The sequence below is a fragment of the Panthera tigris genome, chromosome B4, assembly GCF_018350195.1.
Source record: "Panthera tigris isolate Pti1 chromosome B4, P.tigris_Pti1_mat1.1, whole genome shotgun sequence".
Classification (NCBI taxonomy): domain Eukaryota; kingdom Metazoa; phylum Chordata; class Mammalia; order Carnivora; family Felidae; genus Panthera; species Panthera tigris.
This window is the reverse complement of record NC_056666.1, coordinates 67210813-67231307: the sequence shown is the minus strand read 5'-3', so window position 1 is coordinate 67231307 and position 20495 is coordinate 67210813. Positions and strand designations below refer to the sequence as shown.

Below are 20495 nucleotides of genomic sequence, written 5' to 3'. Positions count from 1 at the left end.
AGGGGCAGAGAGCGAGGGAGACACAGAATCTGAAGGAGGCTCCAGGCTCTGAGCTGTCAGCACAGAGCCTGACGTGGGGCTCAAACTCACAGACTGCAAGATCATGACATAGGCCAAAGTTGAACACTTAACTGACAGCCTTGAAGGCACCCCCAAAACTTGTTTCTTAACCAAAAGAATATTTTATTAACTAACAGATTTGGTTCTGAAAGTCTTCTGCTTACCTTTAAAATTTAAAAGATTAAGGCTGGCACCTTTAAGGATGATCAAAATGGTTCTGTTTTGTTTTGTTTTTTACAATCTACAAAGTTCAAAAAAAATTGTAATAATATTTTCAAGCAAAATTATGTCTGTTAAATTATACCTTAAAAGTTGCATGACAACTATGAATAGCACATCATGATTCAATTCAAAATCTAGTAACTGAACAGCTATTTTAGTTCAATATGCCAGGGGATTAAAAACAACAACAACAACAACAACAACAACAACAACAACGATGACGACTGAAGAAAGCCCCTCCTTGAAAAAATGTATATTCTTGTACCGAGTATACTTTTATTCTTAGAAACATAAAATACGATTATGATTAAAGATAGTGGTAGATTTATGAGGATTTCATTTAAAAACAGTGCGTACAAAAAAAAAAAAAAAAAAAACCTGGGCTGAATAGGAATTTTACAGAGCAACAAAAAGTACATCCCTGATATTCAGCAGTCGGAAAGTCCTATCAAACGTATGTCCTCACTGTCTCTCAGATCCACCGTCTCCCCTGCTTCCATCGCTGGGCCCCCACCATGTCTCACCTGACCATCATGGCCTCCAACGCAATCTCCCTGGAGGAGGCTTTCTCCCTGCCAATCATCCTCCACAGCACAGCGCTTTCACTATAAACTGCAGACTTGTTCATGACACTAAAGTTTTTGAACACCTTTAATAAATCTGAACTGACTTCTGTTCAAAAAAGCCACACACTTGCTCAGTGCTGTGGTCAGGCCCTTAACCTCAGGCCTCCGCCACTCCTTCCACATTCATCCACAGACACTGATCTCCTCACACCTTACTCACCCAAGACCATGTGCACTCTGTCCTTCCGCCTGAAGGGTCCTGCCCAACCTTCCTACCTGGTCAGCTTCACACACCCTTCAACTTCAAATATCTCAATCTTGACCTACTCCTTTGATTAAATTACTTGTGCCTCCACCAATATTCTCACAGCCTTTTATACCTATGGCAGTAACAGCTCTGCTCATACTGTCTGGTAATTATCTATTTACATATCCATCTACCTCTAAGCTCCAATAATAGTACCATAATGCCTTCTTCATTCATTTTTCATCATTGGGCAGCCATCACAATATTTAGAACAAAGGAGGTTCTTAATAAATATATACTGAATGAATGGAGGAGCAGTTGTTTTAAATGGGCTTTGGGGGTGCCTGGGTGGCTCAGTCAGTTAAGTGTCTGACTTCAGCTCAGGTCATGATCTCGCCATTCGTGAGTTCAAGCCCTGCGTCGGGTTCTGTGCTGAGAGCTTGGAGCCTGGAGCCTGCTTCAGATTCTGTCTCCATCTCTCTGCCCCTCCCCTGCTCACATTCTGTCTATCTCTCTGTCTCTCAAATATAAAACATAAAATAAATTAAAATAAATAAATACAAAATAAACAGGCTTGGAAGGACAAGTGAGGTCACAACAGATGTAAGCAGGGGGAAAAGGGGAGAGAACAGAAGCTAGTGAGGTTAATAAATAAAAGCCACAGGGTTATATTTGAGAAAGATTCATTCAACCACAGAGTAAAAGAAGGACCGGAAAGAGGCAAAAGAGAAAGTGTGAAAATTAGTTAGCTATGTTTATAGTTCAGACAAGAAGCAAAACAAAACTTGGATGGCAACAGAAATAGAAAAAATGATCAGAGGTTGACACTCTCCTTGGAAGCAAAGCTCCATACTTTATATTATAGTGATTGCTTGTATAAATAAATTATCCAATTTTCTTATAAATTAATCTGACCCTTCCACATCATCATTTTTCCTCTCTTTTTACTTTTGGATTAGTGGGAAGATTTGCTTTTGGTTGAGCAAAGCTGGTCCTTTCATTTTTGCCTAGGAAGTTGGTATTTCAGAAAATGTCAAAAAAATCCATTGAAATTGCCATCTCTTCCCATATCCATTATGTGACTTACCTGGAACTATAAAATGTAAAACAGCTCGAAGTGCCTCCAGCTGCACTGATAATGATGCCTCATGATATTTCATAACTGCTATTATTTTGGGGGCCACTACTACCATTGTATCCATGGAAGCATTACTGGAAATATAAGATTGAAACGCTTATTAAAAGTACAACCTTATTCCATTGTACAAACACCCAGTTGAAACAAGTGCAGGAAAACAGAACCATTCTATTTTACCAGAAAAGGCGATATGGAAATGTATTTGCATTCAGTAATATGAGCACACCTATTTTAATTATTATTTAATTAAACCCTGACCTCAAGAAGTGGAATTCCTAATAACCTGGGAATTCTTTTATTTAGTTTCACAAGACACATCTCCCTTCTGATCTGCACATGGGTCACTGGCAACAACCCTGAAAAAGTAGGTGTTATTATCTGCATTTTCCAGATGAAGAGTTTAGGCTGACAGAGGTGACGTATCAAGGTCCTATAACTAGAATGTGACAGAGCCAGGACTGGAACACAAAAACTGTCTGAGCTCCAAGGTCAGGGATCTTTAGAGCATACTAACCTGCCTCTTCCAAATTAACACCACTGGACTCCCTGTATGGTATTCTTAATTAGTTTCATTTGCATTGAAGTCTTAAGTTTCTCTAAGGTATTTTGGCTATTCTTTCTCTTCCATATGAAGAAATGCCACTGGATTAGATTTCAGTAGGTACTACAAACTGTAAAACAGGCAGGCCTTGCTTTGCACAGTGCCATGTTAACTGAAACCTGTGCATTACTCCAACCAAGCCCTCACTTCGCGTGGTTCTGTGGTCACGGCAAGCTTCTCTTGTTTGGTCATCCCACTTCATTCACTCTCCTCTAACCACTGTGCCCTTACTCATCCCTGCCACTGCATTATCACACAGTATTTATTGTAACTGTCTCTTTACACATCAGTCTCCCCAACTAGAAAGTGGGTTTTTTAGTGGCACGCCCACTGTCATAGTTATCTTCGAATCCCCAGGACTAAAACTGTATATTTTACCTATGAGGAAACAGCCAGAAGCATTAATTGCACATAAACTACAGAATCTCAAAGGGTAGATTATTCCATGGTGTTTGCCTCATTTATAAAGGTTTGCACACTTCCGGGACCATAAAAATCATCATTGGAGATCAACTTTAAATTTAAATATTCAATAGCAACATTTAAATAAAAGAAATATGACTCAAAGATATGATATATATAAACATAAATAAATTAGCTGGATGGATGTTAAAAACTACATAACTTATTCCTTAAGAGCCTACCAATGTGCTACATACATTTTACCATGCTATTTGCATTTCATTTATTCATATTTAATAACAGTATTAATAATAATAGCTGTGATTTATTGAGTGCTTACAATGTATAGGCATTATCTTAACTTTGTAAGAAGTAAGTGATTTAATATTTACGTTATAAACTTACAACTGATGAGGTTATTACTATTTATCCCTCTTTACCAAAGAGGAACCTGATGTTTAGACATCAAATGGCTGGCTCAAATTAGTGGGAAAGCCAGGACACAAAATCATTTTCTACTGCAACATTTGTGCTAATTATTTTTTCTTTTACACATTACAGTTTCCTAGAGAGCTTATTTTTTTGTTTGAGATTCACACATATTAGGCCAAAGTTACCTCACATTCTTTGGCCTAATAAAATGCAAAAAGGCACTGAGCGTATCCTGCAGTAGGCACCTTCTGTACATAATTCAGTTTTAGCCTTTTAAACAGGTTTTTCTTAAGCCCCCCACTCACCACTCTACCCCCCAACCCTGCCCTATCATCCACCCCCAGATCTGGTCCTGTTGTGCCTCTAACCAACCATGGAATCTTAACATCTTTGGAGTTCCCAGCTAAGGAATGAGAGCAGGAAGAGAAGACCAGGTTAATTCAAATGAAAGAATCGCAATAAATATTTGTTGTGAAAAAAACAGAAGCCATATCCTGATTTTATCTCATGCCTTTCATACACAATAATTTGAAAAACTGATTGTACAACTGCTATTTTCCAAAATGTGGTCAGCACCAAGCACAAAGTACAAAAGCCAATTTAACATGTTTCTACAATCTCTGCCATCCCTTTCCACAGTCAGATAAAATAAGTCTACAGTATTGGTGATATAAGATTATATTCCACAATGTTTCAATCTGCAAATGTCTTATGTTTTTCTTTTAACTCTTAGAAATATGCTTGAAACATTGATATATTCCTGGCCCAACCTTATATATTCTGCATAAGTTCATGAATCTGTATTACCTTCCTTCAAAAAGATGATTTAGCATTTTACAGCCGCTTTCTGCAACCTCAGGAGAATGTATATGCTTCTGCATTAACTCCAATACATTCAGGTATATTCCTTTTGACAAGAGGATTTTTCTGAAATTAACTATAAAATGTTTTTAACGTTACTCATAGAAATAAAAGCACACTTTCATAATTCTGCAGTAGACACAAAATGCTAAGATAGTCCAAATTCATAGAAAAGTACCTGTAGAATTTATATTTCATTGCAACTTAAAGATCATTAATGTTTATCTTTCAAATATGCACCATTTTCAATTTTTCACACTTATTCACAATTTCAGTTGAGGTTTTGATTTTTAAAGTTTTATTCATAGACAAGACTGGTTCCAACATAATCCTATCCATGTGAAAGGAGTGTTTTTGCAGGAAAATATTTTAAAATAATGCCCTCCAAAATAAGAATGAAAGTTGCATTTCATTCTAATATTTATAACAGTGTCACAAAATAACCGCACTTACACAGACTTACTAGGCATGTTAGACACTAGTGAGCTGGGAATAAGTCATAGGTGCATGCGGGTACTGACCATCCACTCAAACCTTGCGGGGGCAGGGGGAGTAGGGTGGGACAGGGGCTGGAACCATGTCAGGCTGCCTTCAGCCTTGAGCTACCTTCTCCATTCATCCCAGCGACTGTACAAACATTATTTATAGGTACACCATCATGTGCAAAAGGACGGAAAGCACTGACAAAATTATTACATAATTTCACAAAGCAATGCCAAAGCTTAATAAATATGCTTTACAACTGATTTTATACTCTATGTGGGAAGATAACTATATCCCAGCAATAATGATTACAGAATAATTTTTCTTTGTTATAAACTTCCTTCACTAAATGCACATTATCTTATACTGTCTATTTAAGTATAAACTGTCTTGAAGACTCTGTGTAAATATCATTCCGACATTACACACTGCAGGTCAACACTCTGAAAGTGGCAGGAAATGAAACTTAGATTAAGTACCACAGAGGGTCCCGACTTCAGATGGCTCGACCAACGATTTTTTGACCTCTGTGATGGTGTGAAAGTGATACACGTTTAGTAGAATCCATACTTCAAATTTTGAATTTTGATCTTTTCTCAGGCAGAGTACAATACTCTTTCTTAATGCTGGGGAGTGGCTGCAAGCCACAAAATAACAAGAGTAAACAACCGATGCACTTACACTCTACCTCTCATCCTGTTTTTCACTCTCAGTACAGCATTCAGTAAATTACGTGAAACATTCAACACTTTGTTATAAAACAGGCTTCACGTTAGATGATTTTGCCCAACTACAGGCCAACATAAGTCTTCTGAGCACATTTCAGTTCAGCAAAGCTAAACTATAACGTTCAGTAGGTTAGGTGTATTAAATGCATTTTCAACTTTCAACATTTTCTACTATGACAGGTTTATTGGACAAAACCCCATCATCATAAGTCAAGAAAGATCTGTATTTTGAAAATGAGTTATCAACCTCAAACTGGGAAAGGAAGAAATGATAGAAAATCGGGAAAAGTCAGAAATAAGTGGAATTGATATACACATTCTAAAATACTGCCAAAATCTGAAAAATTCATACCTTTTAAAGATGCCCAGAATAACACACACTAAAATATGATAAGTTGGGTTATTTTGCTTGGTCATGTCAGAAGGTTCAATAGCCCCTCCTAAAGTGGCTAACTTCTAACCAAGAGGATACTTTTAAAAGATGGAAGTCCCTCTACACCAGCAGTGCTCGCACTGCAGAGAAACTTGGAACTACTCAGAAGGCTTGCTGAAAAACAGATTGCTGGGTCTAACCCCAGAGGTTGTGATTCAGCAGGTCTGAACAGGGCCCTAGAATTTACATTTTTAACAAGTTTCCTGGAGATGTTACTGGTCCAGGCACCATACTGTCCTAGACATTCACCTAACCTTTGACTTAAAAATTGAGAACAGAAATTTCATCAAACACTGGACCTAATAGAAATTACATCATGCAGTGACTTCAGAGTTCACAGAACATTTTAGACACCTTATCTCCTTTACCTTATATCTGCATAAAGTCCTGATCTCTTCTGCTCCATTTTAGTAATAAATTATCTGCTTTAAAAGGCCAATAATAATATGTGACTTCCTGCAGCTCTTTATCCAATATTCACCTTCTTCCCTGGCTGCCTCGTCACCATTTTATCTCCTCTGACCCCTCACACACATCCTTCTTCTCTGGTTCATTTTCTTCTTTCGTAGCTACCTCACACATATGTTATTTAATCTTATTATCTGTCTTCCCCACTAGAGTTGAAGCTCCCTGAACCTGGGAGTATACTATTTATATGATAATCCAAATGCCTAGGTCACTGTCTAGCAGGAGCTCAATAAATATTAACTTAATTCATTAAGTAGATAACTAATTAATTGAGGGAAATGTCACACAAGATGTTCAAGCTTTGGCCTGGGTAACGTCATGGCAGAAACCAGTTCTGCCTGCCAGTCCTGTTGTTTTTCAAGAAAACCCATCCCAACCCTGCATACTCCATGTTTCCAGGTGTCTTTCAATGAGAAGTTGCCCACAGAGGTTGGTGACCAAGCTGCTCAAGGTCTTAATATTCTCCTAAGGCAGAACTCCAAGAATAATACACGGGATCTGAGTACTGTTTACCTAGCAGGTGGCCGAGAACAAAGAAGTAAGGAACAAGGAAGAGCAGGGCACTGATTCTGATCAAAATCAAGGCTGACTCCACATGTAACTAATCCTCATTCACTGGTTGTTTTGTTGGCATATCAAAGATTTCCACAGGGCAAAGAACAACAGCACCAGCACAACATTTGTATATGGCCAAGGTTACTCTCCTCTCCTCGATGTGCCACACAAAAGCAACCAAGTGAGGCTCTGGTCCTCATTTTCAGGAGGGAGATCCCTATCCAGGTCTCTGCACAGTAGAAGATGGGAGATTTAAGGGCAGCAATTCCCTTTCCTAACACTCCTGCTCTGACTTACTATCCCAGAGGGCAACCCCTATCTGTCTGTGAGGGCTCTTCCCAGCTCAAGTTTTTGTATTAAAGTGCCACCTGAGGGGCACCTGGGTGGCTCAGTCTGTTAAGCGTCGGACTTAGGCTCAGGTCATGATCTCAGTTTGTGGGTTCAAGCCCTGCATCAGTCTCTGTGCTGACAAGCACAGAGCCTGGAGCCTATTTTGGATTCTGGGTCTCCCTCTCTCTCTGACCCTCTCCTGCTCTCTCTCTCTCTCTCTCTCTCAAAAATAAAAACAAACATTTAAAAATAAATAAATAAATAAATAAATAAATAAAATGCCACCTGAGAGGTAAAGTGAGAAAGAAGGAAAAGGAAGAATAAATTATTTTCCTCTTGATTCGACTTAAATAACAGCACTGAGAAACATGCATGGACTGGTTTGTTGATTCCCTTCATTTCTATGGAGGTTCTCTACTAACAGGTGGTGCAAACACTGGTCTCTGGTTCAGGCTTTCAGTGTTTTTCTCTATTTTGCTCCCTCTAAAAATATTCTGAAAGAGCTGCCAAGTCCAAATGCCTTTATGATGAGTTTTCTCCCAAGATTTTCTGGCAGGATTTCCTGTTCATGGGAGCCTGGAATCTGAACATCCAGAGCCTCAATTTTAAACCTCAGAGTCTTTCCAAAGGTATAACAGCCCTTTTTCTCTCCCCAATAACAAAATGCTTACATGTAAAGGACAATTTTAACAGATTTTACCATGGTGACTATCTCTCTAGACATTGCATTATCTAGAAAGTTTTCTTTAAAAAAAAAATAACAGGAACAGTACATGAAATAAAATGGAAAAAAGTGACCATTTGGTGTTTATTATAGGTACCAAAAAAAAAAAAAAAAATCCCACTCAACACAAAGTAAAAGTCTATCAATGAGAAAATGGTTTATAAAATAGAGTATAGGTATATGTGGGAAGCTACACTGCTATTAAAAATGATAATACAAAATTTTACATTTATCAACACAAAAAAGAAAACATATACAACCTGCTTATAAAAGTATTATTATCCCATTTCTGCAAACATAGAAAATATACAATATATTGTACATATTGTATATATGTATGTTGTACGTATATACATGTTATGTGTGACTACACACATAGAAATTCAGGAAAAAAATCAAAATGTTTTTTTTCTTCTTTATCTTTTTACCTATATATCAATACATCTACATATCAGGTAAATATCTACTTATGTGAATTTTTTGTAATGTATTATCTTTACAAGTTTAAAACAATACAAAATGCATTTCCTTTTATTCAAAAATGATGTACTCCTTACCATTTTGTTCTAACAGAGTGGACAACGCATTTGCAGAGGCCTGGAAGACTTCTTTCGATGAAGAATGCATCAGCATGGAGAGCATCACTTCCCTATGAGCTGGGAACCTTTCACAAATTAAATCACAATATTAACGGGAACCTTTTGAATAATTAGTTCAAATATTCCCTTATCATTATCTACTCTAACAACAAACAAGGCCTTTAAACAGGATTTCATGTCACCTCCACTTTAACAAGTCACTTTGTGAATTACAGGTAAACAGTTTTTACATTTAAAAGGTAGTTCAAATCCACTAAATACTAATAAATTTATTTCTCTGTTCCTTCAAAGTTGATAAGCAGTAAAGGGGGAAAAAGATTCAGCAAATATATAAAGAGGTGTTAAGAGGAAAAAGATAAAATGAGAAAAAGAATGGAAACAAGAAAAAATAAAAATCATAAAGAAACAGCATGAGTTTTAAAAGTGTAGAGCATAATATATATTCTTTTAATAATATATTTTAAAGGTTTCCTATGGATATTAAGGAAATCAATGTGCTATGAAATGAAATTTATAAACTGCAACAAGAACTTAACAATCTTAAAAAGATTGCTCAAAGTGGATTAGGATGCTGGTCTAACATACAGTTTTCTAAAGTATTACTGTTGCCTTTTAAAATGGAGATATATGATTAAATAGCATTTGTGTCATTAATTCTCTCCCGACGGGCAACGGACCCATATGCATCCAGGTTTTCAGGATTTGAGATGTACGTTATCACTACTTAAGTTTCCAAGAAAAGTCATTCAAAAGTTCTTAAAGCAGGAGCATACCCAGGGCAAACATCACAAGTATTGCGATAAAGCACAGAGCCTTGCGGCCATGAAACAACTCTGATACACACCAAACTCCTGTTTACAGTTTGTATCTTTGAGAGAGAGGGCTGCTCTTAGGAGGCTTGAATGGCACTCCCATAGAAAGCCTCCTCCAGAGCTGACAGCTACAAATAAGCCTCTAAAGAGAAGACACATCAACACTGCAACATCAAGTAGGAAATCAATTTGGAGGCTTCTGACCACACCGAACTCCTGATATCGACAAACTGCTGGCTAGTCACTGCAACAGAGAAGGTCACAGATGGCTCTGTAATCTCTGTCACCTGAGATTAATTAATACAGCATTTTTAATGATCAGCTAGAAAACTGAAAGGTTCTTTCTCGATGACCCATAATTTCTGAATGATGCTTGATTCCAAATCGCTGGGTAATAATTCTCAATCACACTAGGGATCAAAATATTATGGATGCACCACTATTCTGTGGCAACACTTAAAACATAGATGCCTACATCAAAAATATTTCTAAAAATAAAAGTTACAATTACGGTATTTTATATGGATTGATTAAAAATGTAACTGAAATTCTCTATCATGTGAAATCAAAACTACTGACTGGCCGTCTTCGTCTCCGATCTTCTCATGGAGACTGTTTTGGTACATGAGGAGATTGTTTAGGGCCCAGCATGCAGCTTCCTGGATCAGGGGAGAAAAAAGAAACCTGTCAAAATATAAATTATTGAACAAGCACAATTTTGAGTAACTATAATATTTACAAAAGTGTCCGACCTGCACGTGCTTGTTCTTTCTATGCCACGTCAACGCTTTGTAACAGGCTTCCAACCAAAACAATTTTTCTTCTTCCTCATCATCATTCTGATTTTCATTCTTTTCCTCCAAATCTTGATTTAGGAAAATGGTCTCAGCTTGAAAAAATTTAAGTATATGACTTACTTACAGTCTGAATGACCAACTTGAAGTCCCTATTTTGAAACGTTATGAACGAAGTGAGGTATTCCTTAGTAGTGGTCTTGATTCATTACAAAGACTTTAAAAAATACATTACACACCTCATAATAATGCTATTCCAGTTAGTCAAATGATCAAATGAGGAAGAGGACACCAAACAAAACTAACAGACTAGAGGAAGATGAACTGAGATTAGCTGCCTGCTAACAAAGCTAAATCAAGGATGTAATTAGTCATGTATGAAGAGGAAAGGTGTACTAATCACAACTGTTAGTTCCCTTGAAAGTATCTTCTATGAGAAAACAAACTACAGGGGCGCCTGGGTGGCTCAGTCAGTTAAGCATCTGACTCTTGATTTTGGCTCAGGTCATGATCTCAAGGTGCATGAGATCAAACCCCGCATCTGCCTCTGCGTTGGTAGCAGGGAGCCTGCTTGGGATTCTCTCCCTCTCTCTGTCCCTCCTCCTCCTCTCTCTCCCTCACAATAAATAAACTCAACAAAATTTTTTAAAAGAAAAGAAATTACATAAGGACAGAAAAGGCATGTAATGCTTCCTTCCCTACATATGACTGTCTCGATAATGTCGTCTTGTTATAAGGTTCCCATTCAAGATCAAATGCCCCATGACAATTTCTTGTGTAGTAAAGTTACTTACTGAGGAGTGCTAAACAGCTGAGCGCTGCAATTTGTAACGTGGCGTTCTCTGAATACCGCCGCACAGCTTTCACCACAAACTCATGTACATCGTTTAATACAAGAATATTAAAAAAATTACCTAAAAGGTAAGTGAGATTTTAGCTGAATTCTCATCCGCGAAACCTAAATTACTTTGAATTGTATAACAGTATTTAAATCAACAAATTTGAGTAGTAAATATTTTTCATGACATTAAAATATATGTAATTTAAGTAGCTTAGTATAACTGCATAAAGTTTTGAAAATTTATTTCATGTAGTCATTCAATTATCTTAGACAATGGAACTGACCAGGCAAAAATAATGATAGGTTTGGGTTACATTAATTTTTTTGTTCTTTGATGCCTTCTCCTGTCATCCCATAAAACCCATCCCATATCTGTTATGCATGGCACTACAATATTCATTGTACAAAATAGCTTAATTTTGTAAAGATGGAGAAAAACTCCCTCCCTCATCATTAAATGCTTTTGCTGAACTCTTCTTTCGCTTAAAGGAATACTGCTCAGAAAAGCCACTGGCACACGTCGTTACTTGATTTTGTCTGCGATGATTTTAGAAAAAAAGAGTAAGAACACTTCACCACTTCTAAACCAAACCAGAAAGAAATCTCACACCTTTTTACACTCATTCTTCTGAAATCAACACACAATCCAAAAATCTAAGTCATTATGAGGAAGGAATTTTTAAATGATATTCCAGAAATAGGTGCCTCCTTCCATTTAAGCTTATTTCTAACTCTACAACAGTCACCAGTTTCCTTCCAGAAATAAGAAAGAAACTCCTATTTAGCTGTAAGTCTAATTAAATAATCCCTAGGACACAAAGCCAGAGTTGGAAAAGATCATATATCTGAAAAGCCTAAAGCCCACACTAAATATCAATCAACGGCTTCAATATCAAAAGGCAGCTTAATCAGGTATAACTCTTCTTTCAACACCTTCTTATGTTCTTACCTCTTTCACATCCACCCTCTAAGCAGACATACCCCCCCGCCCTTAGTGATATCTAGTCTTGGAAAATCATTTCAAAAGATTCTCCTCTACTTTTACCAACTTCTCTAAACCTGCATTGTCCCTTCACCTTGTCTTCCCTGCCACACCACTGCCAACAACCGCTCTACCATCCACCAACTCTATGACTCTGGGCAAATACCAGGGAGACTGGCCTTATCTTACTTTCAGACAGTTTACATGAAAATACATAGTAAATTATATAACACCTTTATGTGCATTAAACCCATAATAAGGTTACATAATTTGACAAAACACTAAATATTTATTCGTTGACTTTGGGTTTTTTAATTATGAAGAGAAAGTTAAGCTTCTTTTGAAACAGTAACAGGGGCAATAAATTCTCTAGTCATTAAATGGAACAAATAATCTGTTCAAACAGATGAATGAGAACGAAAGAAAGGAATCCTTATCTGAAGATCAAGTTGACAGCTTTTTAACACTGAATAGTGTTAACTCTATAGGGAAAGCAGGGAAAAGAAGCAGCCCAGGGGACCTTCGCCAGCATTGGTAATATACGAATACTTCAGGTGGGTGGGGCATTCCTCTGCATTGTGCTTCACGTTTTCTACATGTTATGCTTATTCTTTTGTATGGATCAGCTATATACATAGTTATACTTTAAATATAGCACACACGCATGTGCTCTCTCTCGCTCTCTCAAAAAATAAAGTAAAATTCTAAGCATGGCAGGATAGTTTGCTACTTTACAATACTTCCATCCAGTGTATGTCAATATGCTGCTTATCCAACATACAACCTCCATATGTATGGTATATACACTTACATCATATAAACCGTGACAACAAATTAACCAAGAATTAGAACTCACCTAAGGTAAGCCTATGGAGCAAGCAGCAACTCACTTCTTGAATTTTTTCATTGTCAGGGAATGCTTTCATGGCTTCTACCACAATATTGTAACACCTCACGTTGCCACTCATGAGGACTTCAACATTACTGCCTAAATTTAAAGAAATAATAATTACCCACAAGGTAGTAATTTCCCACTTGAAATATACATACAAAAACACCCTATACATTTTGTAAATCTATGGCAGGATAATGGCTCTATTTCCAAATTTAAGTACCATGTTCTGTCAATACTGTTCTGTCAGTGTTCTGTCAATAGCTGTAAAAAATACCATGTTCATTGCTGATATAATAGGATTTAGGACTCTTCTCTAGCATTAAGGGAAAATTGATTTACTCCTGTTTCTAGGCTTAAAAACTTAAAATACAGGGATAATTGAGAGTGTTTTTATGTAAGTCTAAAAACGTAATGTGTTGGCCAAAAGTTTTCAAATAAATGAATGTGGGGCCTTTCCCTAATGAGGCACTACTCCTTTGGATAATGGCTTTTACATTGTTCCTCTCCCTCAAACCAACAGAAAGAAAATCAAAATCATGTCACATAATAGAACAGCCAAAGTCAGCTATGACTTATTTCCTGTCTATTTCAGAAAGGCAGCAGAGCAGCCAGTGTACCAGGAAACGAAATCAAGCTTCCTGAGGGCTCTGAGATAGATGGAGAAAAGAATGGGGGACTCAGGGGATGTGTAACTAAGAGACAAACACGGGTGAACCAGAAAGGAAGGAAAGAATCTACTGGGAAAGGTAGGTAGCCAACAGAAAGAGTGAGTGTGTGAACTATATTTAATAATGTTGAGTATTATTAAAACAAACAGAAAAGGTGTTTACAGAACATTTTTCTGCCTTTTTTGGCATAACCAAACCAACCAATTGTTTTTCAAAAAATATGTTTTTAGTGTTTAATTGTATTTTAAAGAGCATTGAAAACATGTTGTAATGAAAAGAAATGGCTTCTGAAAATAATTATTTGCTTTACTCAGAATATGAGACATGATTTGCTCTAAGACCCAAAGGCAAACATCTTTCAGTTAGAATCAGTGTTTACAGACTGATGAATGGATAAAGAAGATGTGGTATGTATATATATAATGGAATATTACTCAGCATCAAAAAGAATGAAATCTTGCCATTTCCAACAACATGGATGGAGCTACAGTGATATATTATGCTAAGCGAAATAAGTCAAAGAAAGACAAATATCATATGATTTCACTTATAGGTGGAATTTAAGAAACAAAATAGATGAACACAGGGAAAGGGAAGGAAAAATAAAATAAAAACAGAGAAGGAGGAAAACCATAAGAGACTCTCAAATACAGAGAACAAACTGAGGGCTGCTAGAGGGGACGTTTGTGAGCGGATGGGCTAAATGGGTGATGGGCATTAAGGAGGGCACTTGCTGTGATGAGCACTGGGTATGATATGTAAGTGATGATTCACTAAATTCTCCTGAAACCATTACTACACTGTATATTAACTAACTTGGATTTAAATAGAAAAAAATACAAAAAGAAGATTCAGTGTTTAAAACATTTCATTTTTCATATTTTTAGATTCCTCCTTTGACCTTTGTATGATGAATCGACACATTTTTCACTGCAGTTACGTCAGATGTGGGTGGAAAACAATGAATTTCAAAGCAGCCAGCCCAAAAAATAAATAAGTATATAAATATAGCTGACGAAAAGTAAAATGAGAAACATATTCAGTTTGTTGACAGTGGATGGCTCAGAAATTTTAAAGTATGTCCATCCTCAACTGTAATGCAACTCCATCTACTTTCAAATGTTTAATTTCCCATGGAAAAGAAAATGATGGATTTTATAACAATCATGAAGAAAGAGCATTACTTCATAAAGGGATTGGGTTTTTACTGAAGACTCAGCAGATATCAGCAGATATCCATGTCTGAAACCATGTATGTGTATTATACATAACACATTACAGTGCACATGTATGAAATACAAATTATGTAATAAATACTATCAAACGTTTTCACACTTATTACATACCAGGTACTATTCCGTATTTTCGAACTCATTTCACCATTTAATCCTCACAACTTCACATGTGTGAAGATGAAAGCATCACTAGATAAATGCACGTGTACCTCCTGTATGAACCGGCACAGGCGATACATGAATAGTGACAAAATGCTCACTTGCACTTACAAAACAAAAGTAACAGAATCTGAAGCATTATTCCAGCCCATTAACAATCACTAGTAGCATACACAGCAAATTAATTTCTTCTTATTTGTACTTATTTTGTGATAAAAGTGCCTAGATTTCAAAGCATCAAGAAAACGCTCAACAAGCATCACTATAAAGTTCAAACTCCTTCCTGTGGCTTTTCAAGCCCTTCAAGATCTGCTTGTGTCTCCAGCTTCATCCACTGACTCTTATCAAGCCCTGCCCCTGCTTCCATTAAATGACACACAAGCAGACACCCTCTGCTCAGCGCTGGGCATGCACATGCACACACATATGCACACACACGCACTCTTAAGTGCACAAGTTTCCTAAGCTACTTCTACCCTCTTGCTCTCTCTTCCTCCAGGATCTTGACACAGGATGCTCACTGCTTGGGACACTCTGCCTACACCTTCCACTTCACCTCAGACATCCCTACACACAAAGCTCTCCTCAAAGAGCTCCTCAAAGTCTCTACCAAGAGATCCTGCCTCCCTTCTTTTTCTCTCATAACGCCAGCCACTTGTGCCAACACTTGCCTTACAATACATTGTAATCACCTACATACTTATCCATATCTGGCATGGTACACCATGGGTTCTGAGAAGGCAAGAAATAGGTCTACATTTTCTGCTACTGTTTCCCAGCACGGGAACCAGCTGCAGGAGAGTATCAATAAATAAAAATTAACCAAATGAATAAATAAATGGGTTTTGTATCTACAAGTTTCTACAAAATAAAAAAAAAAAAAAATTAATGGACTTAGAAAGGGGGTGCTTGGGTGGCTCAGTCAATGAAACATCCAACTCCTGATTTCGGCTCAGCTCAGGATCTCACAGTTCTTGAGATCAAGCCCCACATCGGGCTCTGTGCTGATAGTGCAGAGCCTGCTTGGGATTCTCTCTCTCTCTCCTTCTCGCTCTCCCCCTCCCTAGCTTGCTCTGTCTCTCTCTCTCTGTCTCTGTCAAAAGAATAAATAAACATAAAAAAATGGACTCAGAAAGGAGGTAAACTGTAATTTTTCATATAGAAAAAAGAAATCATGCACATGGGGTACTTACAAGGAATTGCTAGGGAGTGTAAACAGTGCACTACATGAAGCACAATTTCCTCTTCATCTTTAAAATTTTTTAATGCATTTAGCAAGATCATATAATCTTTATTCTCAACAAATTCAGTCAGCTGCTCCTCTGAAACTAGAAAAATAAAGACAAAATACTGAAAAGCTTAAAGTTTACTTACTCAAAAACATAATATTCATGTCAATCATGAGATACAGTAAATACAACAGACATAATTTTAAAATACATATTTCAGCAAAATCCTTCCTAAGAATTTTAAAATGGGAAAAAAAAGCTACTGAGATTAATTTCTTTTTGACCTATATTAGTTACTCCATATTTTAAAATGCAGAAGTGTTAGTGACCAAACAATTCTATAAAAAAACAAAATTATTTATAATTGCATTTGGGAGATTATAGAGAAAACTGACCAAGGACTAATAAAGATGGCCTACTGGAGGGGCACCTGGGTGACTCAGTTGGCTAAGAATCCAACTCTTGGTTTCAGCTCAGGTTTCGTGAGTTTGAGTCTCGCATCGGGCTCTATGCTGACAACACAGAGACTGCTTGGGATTCTCTCTCTGCCCTTCCCCTACTCTCTCTCTTTCCCAAAATAAATAAATAAACTTAAACAATAAAAAAAAAATTTTTTTAAATGACCTACTGGAAGCGAACATATCACAATACTTCAAAGGAGTGGTTAATGGTACACTGTTGAAAGGCAGCTCAGCTAAATCCATCAGTCCAAGAGGGGTGAACTTTGGCAAATGACAACCATGTAGACTTCAAAATACTCTATCTAAATGGCCTTGATTTCATCAGAATTATCATTAATTTTCATAATGAAAATATTTTGATCAAGCCAATGAGTTCCATTTGGAGTCATTTTATTGGGTGGGTAGCTCAAAAACATGTATAAAAGTCTGGTTTATCTAGCCTGAGAATTGTGCTGACAAAAATGTTGGAAAACTCAGCACTCTTCAGAATCAACCTTACTTTATTTATTTTTCAACTTGATACCAACGGTACATGTAAAATATGATATTGGTTAGGTTCTAATAAATGAGTATCATGGAACTTTCTCATTTTATGGTACGGTTCCCACAGTCTACTCTCAAATTTTGAAAATTCACTTCACAGGTGCCAATACATCCAGAGAACTTGATTTCCTGGGAAATTCAGAAATTTTTCTACTCCATATTTATAATCATAACACAGTCAGCACTGATGATATTTCTATTGAATAAGGGCTTCCTTTTAACATTCCCTGGTCCTTCTCCGTATGTCCTGGATGGGTCCCACAATGCTGGGGAGAGAATGATGTTAGCCCTTCTTCCATGAATGAGACCATGCCCTTAAACTGCAACACAGATTACAGGCCTTGCAAGACTCATTCTGCCTGATTCTCTTCAAAAGCTTAGTTCCAAGATACAACATTTATAGAAGATATCCCAAAAGATGTTCCTCGATTCCCCACTCACAGTAAACTGTCTTCTCCACCAAGCCTGATCTTCAGAGAGCTGGGTTCCAGGACCATGCTGTTCTGACTATTAATAGAATCTCTTTCACTGCAATACACTTTGTACTCCTTATAAAATGTGTGTACTTTATCATCTCATCCAGGGAAAGCCAAGGGAGTATTTCCTCAGGTCTCCCATGACATTGATCACTTCTCCTGATAAATGGGTTTATTTTTATCTCCAGTAACTTTGTAACGGACGATGTTTAACTCTTTGCCTCATAGGAAGCAGAGAGCCAGATTTCTGCAAGTATACAGGACCTGAAGTAACTAGTAAATTTAACCAGGCTTTATATTGTTTCCCCTTCATACATTTCCTCATCCATTTTTCTCTCCTTTATTATAAATAACTATAAGCTGTTTAAAGTCCTTCTGGAACGAGACAGGGAATTAAATAGCTCCATTCCTGGAGCTGCCAGAAACTAAAATGGCAAACTGACAGAGACACAGAACCCACATATAAGTTATTCTTATCCTAAACCTCCAGCACTGTTGGTTCTCCTAATGATGCAGAACATGCTCGGAAAATTGGTGGTAAATTGAACTGCAGTGGTGCTGACTAGCTGCGTGCCCGTGGGCACATTGCTCATGTCACCTCTCCAATCCATTTCCTCACCAAGCCGATGGAAGGACTACTGGTCCCAACCAAGTCCAAAATTACACAATAATCTCTGTTGTCAATCTTAGTGCCATGCCATAAAATACCTATTTGTCTTTTTCCTAAGAGGTACTTTGTAAACCTCTTGGTTCTTTATACTGAGCCTCTAGCAATTTCTAAAACCCCTGGTGATGACTCAACACCATAAATCCGAATTTAATCTATGCTTTGGCTTCACAGTTTTATTTTTTCTTTCTTAACTCCTACGCATCCGGTTTGCAAAGAGAATCTTATGCCTTGTTACGCAATGGAAGACAGTCTACTACAATGGCATAATTTATAACCTATGAATAAAATTCATTCCACAAAACAAGCAATATTTCTTAATTAACACCATTATGTATCCTAGACTGACAGTTCCCACTTCTTAATAAAGAATAAAATTTTACATACCTTCTTATTATCGTAATTACATTTTATTTTTCCCATAATAAACCCTTGCTTCTTCTATAAATATAAAAATAGAGATTTTGACATTTTTAAATACCTCTTTCAAACAGCACACGTAAAGCTTTGCATCCAAGTTTTTGGACTTCGTCATTGGCTGAAAATGTGCGCATGGCATCAAAAATTAACAAGAAAATATCAGTCTCTTCATCCAATATCAGCAAAGTGATTTTACCTATTTGGAAAAAAAAACAAAAACAAAAACAAACATGTCCCAGATAAGTAGCTGCTTTAACATTTAATGTGTTGGTTTTTACATGATGACTATAGTCTGTGGACTCTTCTTTTTGATAAACCACTTAATTCCCCCAGATGTTAGACCTATCAAGCTCTATGATCTTTCTAAGTAAAATAAATTCTCAGAACACTTTACTATAATTCTATGATTCCTAGTCAGTACCTGTAGCAAGACTTCTTTCCCTCAACTCCTGAAACACATTTCTATCTGCCTTTTAGATAACATCATTTGACTATTCCATGGGCACCCCCATATCTAGCCTGCTCCTGCTCCGTATCATCTTTGGTGATACGATCACCCAAGTTACCCAAGAGAGAAACTACCAACTCATCTTCCTTCTTCCATCCTCCCTCTCTCTTCTTACAGTCTACCTAAGCAAAGTAGGTGATTGGTCTACCAAAATTGGTCTACCTACCAATCAACTCATTACCAAGTCCTTCAAGTCTATCTTCTAACTATCTTAAAAATTCCCTTTGAAGTAGCCCCCCCCCCCCATTCCTATTGTATCCAGGAACTCATCATCTCTCATTTGAAATGCAAACCCAATTGTTTAATGCTTTGCTAGGCTGAAATCCCTCCCTAACTGGCTTATGCCCTGCACTGTATTTCTAAAACACAAATGTGATCCTATAAATCCCATGCTAAATCTTCTAAGGTCTTTTCATACTGTTCAGCCTGACAAACAAGACCCTTTACAAACTCACTTCTTGAACCTCATCAGCCCCACTCATTCTATGCATTGCCTCAACCCCACACATGCTAAAGTCTTCTGCTTACCACTAAACACTTTCTTGGATATCTCTTTGCATTTGCACCTGCTGCACTGAATGCCCTTGCCCCTTCCCACACCAAACATATTCCTGCCATAATTCAAGAGATAACCACACATAGCACCCATCCTGTTAATAAACACAAGTACCAGAATAGGAGTGTTAGTAGTAGTAAACACACGTCTGGCACATCACATGTCATCCACGGGTTAAAGCAGATCACTCTAACGACACATGTAAACCCACCACGACTCCATAAGGTAGGTGCGATCCCCATGTTAGAGATAAGAAGACTAAAGCACAGAAAGGTTAAGTGACCCAAAGTGACTCTGTTCAAGGTCCAACAACTAATAAGAAGCAGAGTTGGATTCCTTAGGCAATTTATGTCCATACTCCTAAGTCCTTTGAATGGGTTTGGCTACTCTCTTCTTCTCT

General features: G+C 37.2%; 1 protein-coding gene across 1 annotated transcript in view; it reads right to left on the bottom strand.

Annotated features, from left to right (window-relative positions):
- Window positions 1-20495, bottom strand: part of LRRK2 (leucine rich repeat kinase 2) — a 141469-nt gene that overhangs the window by 111094 nt on the left and 9880 nt on the right. The window contains exons 5-13 of the mRNA XM_007090797.3: window positions 19093-19227; window positions 16429-16563; window positions 13135-13266; window positions 11250-11369; window positions 10414-10550; window positions 10241-10320; window positions 8808-8914; window positions 4476-4605; window positions 2183-2307 (exon numbers count right to left, since the gene is read on the bottom strand). Of these exons, the coding sequence (XP_007090859.2) occupies window positions 2183-2307; window positions 4476-4605; window positions 8808-8914; window positions 10241-10320; window positions 10414-10550; window positions 11250-11369; window positions 13135-13266; window positions 16429-16563; window positions 19093-19227 (1101 nt within the window). The remainder of the gene's footprint in view (window positions 1-2182; window positions 2308-4475; window positions 4606-8807; window positions 8915-10240; window positions 10321-10413; window positions 10551-11249; window positions 11370-13134; window positions 13267-16428; window positions 16564-19092; window positions 19228-20495) is intronic.